We start from the raw sequence: 6,823 nt of genomic DNA on the forward strand, positions 1-6,823 counted from the left end.
AGAGTTTTAAATGAAGCACCATATATTTTTTTGTTGCATCCAATAGATTGTTAGATGGTCTACGTAAAAACATAAACTTTTAAATGTTTAAAATTCGTAAATGCCTAACATTAAATAAACATTGGTCATACTATGACTACCATTGTAATTCCACCACGAATCATTTCTTGTGCAACTTTGCACTTTTTGGCTATTGAAACCAATTTTTTACAGGGTGCGCCAGAACCATTAAACTCGCTCCCCAGAGAAAAATGTCATCGAAAAATACTGATTTGTTGTCAAGAAATAATTTCAAATTAGGATCATAATTACTTAAAAAAGAAATTAGTTTCCTTTTTTTAATGAAGATTCGCTTTCGTCGTGTCCTCTGAGAGCTAGATTTTGAAAAGCCAAAAACATTATACAATCAATTAATCTTTTAATTACATCCCGATTCTGCTTGACTTCCGCATTGTAAGACTCTATTTGTTCATTTCTCGTATTATCTATTGCTATTTCTACATTCAATTTGCCAAGTCATCGAAATTTACATGTGGATGAAATATGCTCTTTGGATTTTCGATGACTTTCAAGAGAACGGAATAAATTTTTTATGTCATTATATCCTGATTTTCACCAAACTGAATTTTCAGTTTTTTGATTAAAAAGCAAACAGGGCCAACAGTACAGTTTATTGCGTTCAGTGCTCCCTGTTAGCCACTCACAATTATTATACCAGGACACATTAAATGTCCATTTGGACCTACCTGCTACTGTTTTTAAATTTGGAAGAGCAGGACGTGGTGTTCCCAAATCTTTTATAAACAATTTATCTTCATAATTTAAAGCACTGAAAAATGACTAAATCTCTGGTGACACAGTTAATAAACCTAGGTATATGAAGAGTGAGGTGGTACCTAATTATTACTAAAGACAAAAAGTCCTGGAAGACAGTTGTGATACCGAGACTGCAACGACAATTAGTAAGAATTTGTAAAAGCAGCCGAAGAAGTACGTTAAGAAAATTTACTGCTCGGTGGAATAAAAAAACAAAATTTTCTCGAGAATGTCATAAATGGATATAAAAATCTGGAGTTTTTACAATAATAATTGTAATTAAGCAAAAAAATGATTTGGAGAAGTATGTCTGCAAAAGGTCTGAGGCAACTTGAATTTATAAACGAAACAGTAAATACCGTCAAATATTTAGACATTTTGCCAATAAAATGTTAATTTACATCAAGTGAAAAATTACATCCTGAAGGTGACTTTATTTTTCAACAAGAAAAAAAGGTTTGTCCTGGCCAGCAAATAGGCCTGATTAATATTATTGAATCTGCTTGGCACGGAATAAAAAAGTATCTTAGAAATCACCCTCAGAGGACACTGAATGATTTAAAAAATAAAATAGAAAATATTTGGGTCTCTTTATCGCCAGAATTGTGTGAAAACTATGCCAGCGAGAATTCGGGTTGCGATTAAGGCGAAAGGTAACGTCACAAGTTAATGATTTTTTTTTGTTTTTGTCCAAACATTTAGTTGTCATATGTTTTTGTTGTAGGTGGTTTCCTTTGCTTTAAAATAGTTTATATTTAGAATTTCAGTGACACAATACATATTATTTTCCTTCAATATATTACTTGACTTTTTTTAACTACAATTTTATTAGCTTAAGGTGCAATTTGTTTACAGAAAGAGATTCGTCCAAATATTTAGTTGTTAGGCTCATAGTTGAACTTAATTAAAACTTGGCAAAAACCAATATCAGTTGTCACACCTTTTAGTTTTTATTGATTTTGATAAAACTTATTGCCTTTTGTTTTTAATCGTTAACATCAAAAAACACTTAACATAAGTTCTAAACATAAAAAAGACTAATAAAAAACAATTACCTTTTATAAAATATGACAAAAAAAAATTGTGTAATTATAATTAATAATTGTAATCGATAACTGACGTTATAACTCCAAAACCAAAAACATTATAAACTTTATGTCGAAGGGTAGCATCCACAAAAATAAAATATTAAAAAATATATTATTTCTTTTCGAATACTTAAGACAAAATAAAAAAAATAGAAATTGGCAAAAGTAAAAATTTATGATTGCAAATTACACAATATGGTCACTTCGAGTTAGCACCCTGTATATACCTAACAAAAGCGGATAAAAACTACAGCAATGTGCTAAGTTTTGTTTTTATATCAGTAATATAAAAATTTATATCAAAGCACGTATTTTTAAAATTTTGCAAATAATTTAAACACTTTTTAACATTAAAAAACGGATTAATACATAGTATTTAGTAAGACAAATAACAATGTTGTTAAAAGTATGTAGTTTGTCATTTGAGAAAAAGAGTTTAGTATGGTCCTGGAATAATGGAACCCCTTAAATATTTCAAATTAACTCAATTCAATTTAATTTCAAACACTACAATAAACAAAAAAATTACATTGTTCTTTCTCACTCTTTATATAATTAGAATAAAATTTAACTTTTTTTGTATTGTGAATATTTATCAAATTAAGAAGTTGATAGACAAGTGGGTTGCATTTGTTGTAATTTGTGTATGAGAATTAGCTACCAAGTTATACAGTGTATCGTTGTTCCAACAGCCGGCGACACTAATGGCTTATGAAATTCAATTACATAATTATTGACATAGAAAGAGGCCAAGATTGGCACTTTAGTCTGTCGGTCGCTTCATTACATTGCTCCTGACTAATTAACTATATTCTGTCCTAGAATCTCGACTCGTGCTATACTTCGTCAAGATTTATTTTGTATAGTGTTATAAAAGATTTAATGTCTCTAAGAAAAAAATAATTTTTGATCTGCATATAAAAATGTCATAACCTCATAACTAAAATTAAAGTACCAATTTAATGCATGTACTAATTACCTGAAAATTTAATTATAAAAATCTATAAATCTTGATCCCCTCTAAAGCGATTACAACGCAGTTACTCACGTACCTTTTTCGTCTTTGATCCTGGCAATCGCTTTAGCTTTGTAATCGAATTATTTTGATATTCTTGGTTAAGAATAAAAATCTGCTTTTACCCAGAATATCATACGATATTCAATATAGCCAAGTGACATTTAACATTTGTCATTAAATTTAACAAAAAACATAATCTTTTAGTTAGCACAGTGTATAATAAAAACAAATAATTGTAAAATTAATAACAAATGAACAATAAAAATGCTAGAACAAGTGAAAATATTGTTACAGTATTTAAATACATTATACAGACGTACAAAACGTGGGTCAACAACTCAATTAAAGGTGGGATACAGTGTTACAGCGTTAACTACAACCAGTAAATTCAATTTGCTTTCAGTTTTTTCAAATCACAAAATTAATTCTGTTTTAAATGCGGATAAAGCACATTTTTAAATGATGTTTTTTGTCAGCCCTATAACTCGGTTACAACAAAAAAAGTCCTACAACAAAAATGCAAAGGACCATTTTTGTAGGAAATTTTGTAGGCTTTAATTTTGATAAGCAGGCAAAAACCGTTAGGAGTAATATTTTCCGAGATAGAAGCAAAAAAACAGCCCCCTCCATCTTCTCGAGCTCGCCCACCACCTTCTGGGACTTTTGATATATGTCTACCCAAGAATAAATAAAGCGTTTAAAAAAAAATCCAACTTTCTAGGATTTTTTTCCACCGATCGCCCTATTTTTGTCTAATTTGACTGGGCTATAAATGAATTTACTAGTGATGCCAACGTTAAGACTGTTTGGCATTTCCATTTAAAAAAAAACAGACTTTACTATGTCATTCTGACATTTCTGGCAAATCTGTCCAACTTACTTGAATAACGTATTTAATTTAGGAGTTAATGATGCGGTAAAAAAATCAGAAATACCCTTCTTGTATAAACACTGTATAAACGTCAAAATAATTCAAAAATTATATTTATTAAAATTATTGGTAAAAAACGTAAAATATTGATGTGGCAATATGTTGTTTAAAGACATTGCTAAGAATCAATAGTCAAAATTATTTTTTCTTAAAATACTAGGTACTAGCTGCAAAAAATATAATATACCTGGTGAATAAAAAGTATAAAAACCACTTTCCAAAAAAAATAATTAGTGTATACATTTTTCGAAATTTCTTTTAGTTTTCGGGTTTTAGAAAAAAAAAAAATTAAATGGCAACCCACCATGATAATTGTTTTAATTAAAGATTATGATCTAAAAATTCCCTTTAATTAAATAAAATTGTTTTTTAGCCAGCACTTTTTTTTAAATTAATTGTTAAAGTTGCGTTCCGAGCTCATCACGAAGATTTTCCGAACTTAACCGAAGTGGTTGTTTCATGCTTTTCATCATGGGAGAGCGCTGATTTCTATGCGGGTGCTTTGGGGTGGTTTCGAATGGACTAAAAATAGAAGAAAATGATTTGTTTTTACATTTTTTGATCCATCCGGAACCACCCCAAAGCACCTGCACCAAAAACCGGGCTCTCCAACGACCAAAGTCATGAAACGACTCCCTCGTTCAAGTTCGGAAAATCTTCGTGATGGGCTCGGAACGCAACTTAAACTATTTATTAAAAAAAAAGTACTGACTAGAAAACAATTCTGTTTAATTAGAGGTCATTTTTAGATCATAATCTTTAATTAAAAAATTTTTTTGCTATTTAAAAAAAAAAATTTTTCCAGAACTCGAAAACTAAAAAAAAATTCAAAAAATGTTATTCTTGATAAATGTTCACATTTTAATTGGACTTTACGCTACACTAATTATTTTTTTTGTAAAGTGGTTAGTTTACGAGAAAAACGCTTCGTTCCATACTTTTTATTCACCTGGTATATTTATAAATGCAAAAACAATTATTTATCAACGGGGTGTTTCAAAGCCCCTGTGACAAACGTCAAGTAAGATTAGATTCCAGGAACATGGAAAAAGTGTTTAAAATTTTGAAATTTATTTTTTGACAATTGGCATTTTTATGTCTAGGTATTTAATGTTACCGATAATCTTGTACATGTTTTTTCATAATTATTTAGTGGAGGTACAACAAATTTTGCAAATAAAAGCCGCAAATAACGTTAAATATAGTTACAATATAGCCTGCAGCAAAAAAAAACTTGTTCCAACAAAAATAAATATGTCAAAGTGCAAAATTTAAATCCGCATAATTTCGAAATTATTAAGATAGAATTTTTTAAACATTTTTTCCATGTTCCCATGTTATCTTACTTGGCATTTTTCTCTAAGACGTGAGTTCTAAAACACCTTGTATGAAAAATTGATTATCTAGAGTAAAAACTTGAGAAAATAATGTAAATTAGACAAAATACAATTTTGCCTTAAGATTTTTCTAATAATCTTCATATGCTTCTCAAAATCGTACCACTGAGTTGGTGCGCCATATTTTGAGCACCAAATATCCGTTTGTTAACACTTCAAGAACGCTTGAAGTTTTATAATAATATAATTTCCTGCTTCAACTTACCACCGCCATTTTTGTAGCACAAATACGGAAATCTCCAAACATTAGCCAAGTCGACAGCAAAACCGATGACCGAAAGCAGGAAGTCGACCTTCTTGCCCCAGGTCTCGCGGTTATCCGTCACAGAAGCCTCGGCGGTCTGCGAACTTCTTAAAATCTCCTTAGATAACATCCTTGCTTGGAGGTTCCAGGCGATTTAGTGTGCCGAGAACACTAAACAAAAATTACAGTCAAGGATTCCACACAATTAGACAAAAAATAATTAAAAAAAAATCTAACAGTAACTTTGCAGTTTTAATAAAATTTGACAAAATATTGTAAACTGAGTCCAAAATTTTTGTTATTATGTATTCAATATTTATGTGAATGAGAGTAATATAAAGCTAGAGAAGAAAGGCTTACAAGCAAATCAAAAATGGCAATTTATAAACTAAAACCAGAGAACAAACTATAGTCTCATTAGCATTTTCATAAAATTACCTTTTTAATGATTAATCATTTTATTTCATTTTTTTAATATTAAAATGGGCTTGTAGAACAATAAAAATTATTTTCAAGCTAATTACGAGTTTTTGCAAGAATATTTCAGTAATACAGTATTGCGTCATTTCGTAATACAGTAATTAAAACACCAAAAAATAATCACATCTACTTGATAAAAAAACTTTACAACATATTGTACATTTATCACAAAGGCCATCATTAATCTGTTAAGTTTAACTAAACAAAATATCTTGAGGACTTTTCTTTTCTATCTCAAAAACTTTTGCTTTACACAATGAGAATCCAAATTAAAACAAAAACATTCAGAAGGTTCACGGGATATACAGAGTGATTCACAAGAAATAATTAGCCTAACTAAATTCTCGATGCAACTAACATTACATTTTCATAGGTCAGGTAGAATATGAAAACATAACGAGCATAGTTAAAATTTGTCAGTTTTCACATTAAAAATAATGAGAAACAAAAGTAATACAATAATACTTAGTATACAGGATGTTCCGTCTAAACCTCACAAGTATTGGGAGTTCGAATAATCGTATTTATTTGAAAATTGGTACATAGCCATAATCCATTAAGTCCTCCTAAATGAAAATATTTTCTAAATGGCGGCACTTCTGTTTATACCGGAAGTTGGTCTCAACTTTCTTATTTTTAATGAAAAGCTTTATTTTTTACTGCGTTTTTGAATTAATCGGGTTATTTTTAAGGATTTTTTTATCAGTTTTCCCTATACCTAAATTTAGCCGTTTTGAAATCTTACTTACTTGAGATATTTGGAGTTTTTCAAAAATTTTTGTGCACCTTCCACTTTAAAAATCGATAACTCTGCCATTTTTTAAAATTTTGAATTTGTTTTTCTTTGGC

The 6,823-nt window shown here is 29.5% G+C and overlaps 1 protein-coding gene across 1 annotated transcript in view; it reads right to left on the reverse strand.

Annotated features, from left to right (window-relative positions):
* The window catches only part of LOC123008167 (sodium-dependent dopamine transporter), a 28,868-nt gene that overhangs the window by 17,800 nt on the left and 4,245 nt on the right, over positions 1-6,823 (reverse strand). The window contains exon 3 of the mRNA XM_044403823.1: positions 5,456-5,665. Within this exon, the coding sequence (XP_044259758.1) occupies positions 5,456-5,624 (169 nt within the window). The 5' untranslated portion in view covers positions 5,625-5,665. The remainder of the gene's footprint in view (positions 1-5,455; positions 5,666-6,823) is intronic.

Source organism: Tribolium madens, unplaced genomic scaffold, assembly GCF_015345945.1.
Source record: "Tribolium madens isolate multiple individuals breed KSU strain unplaced genomic scaffold, Tmad_KSU_1.1 Scaffold_19;HRSCAF=116;Tcas5.2_LG9, whole genome shotgun sequence".
Lineage (NCBI taxonomy): Eukaryota > Metazoa > Arthropoda > Insecta > Coleoptera > Tenebrionidae > Tribolium > Tribolium madens.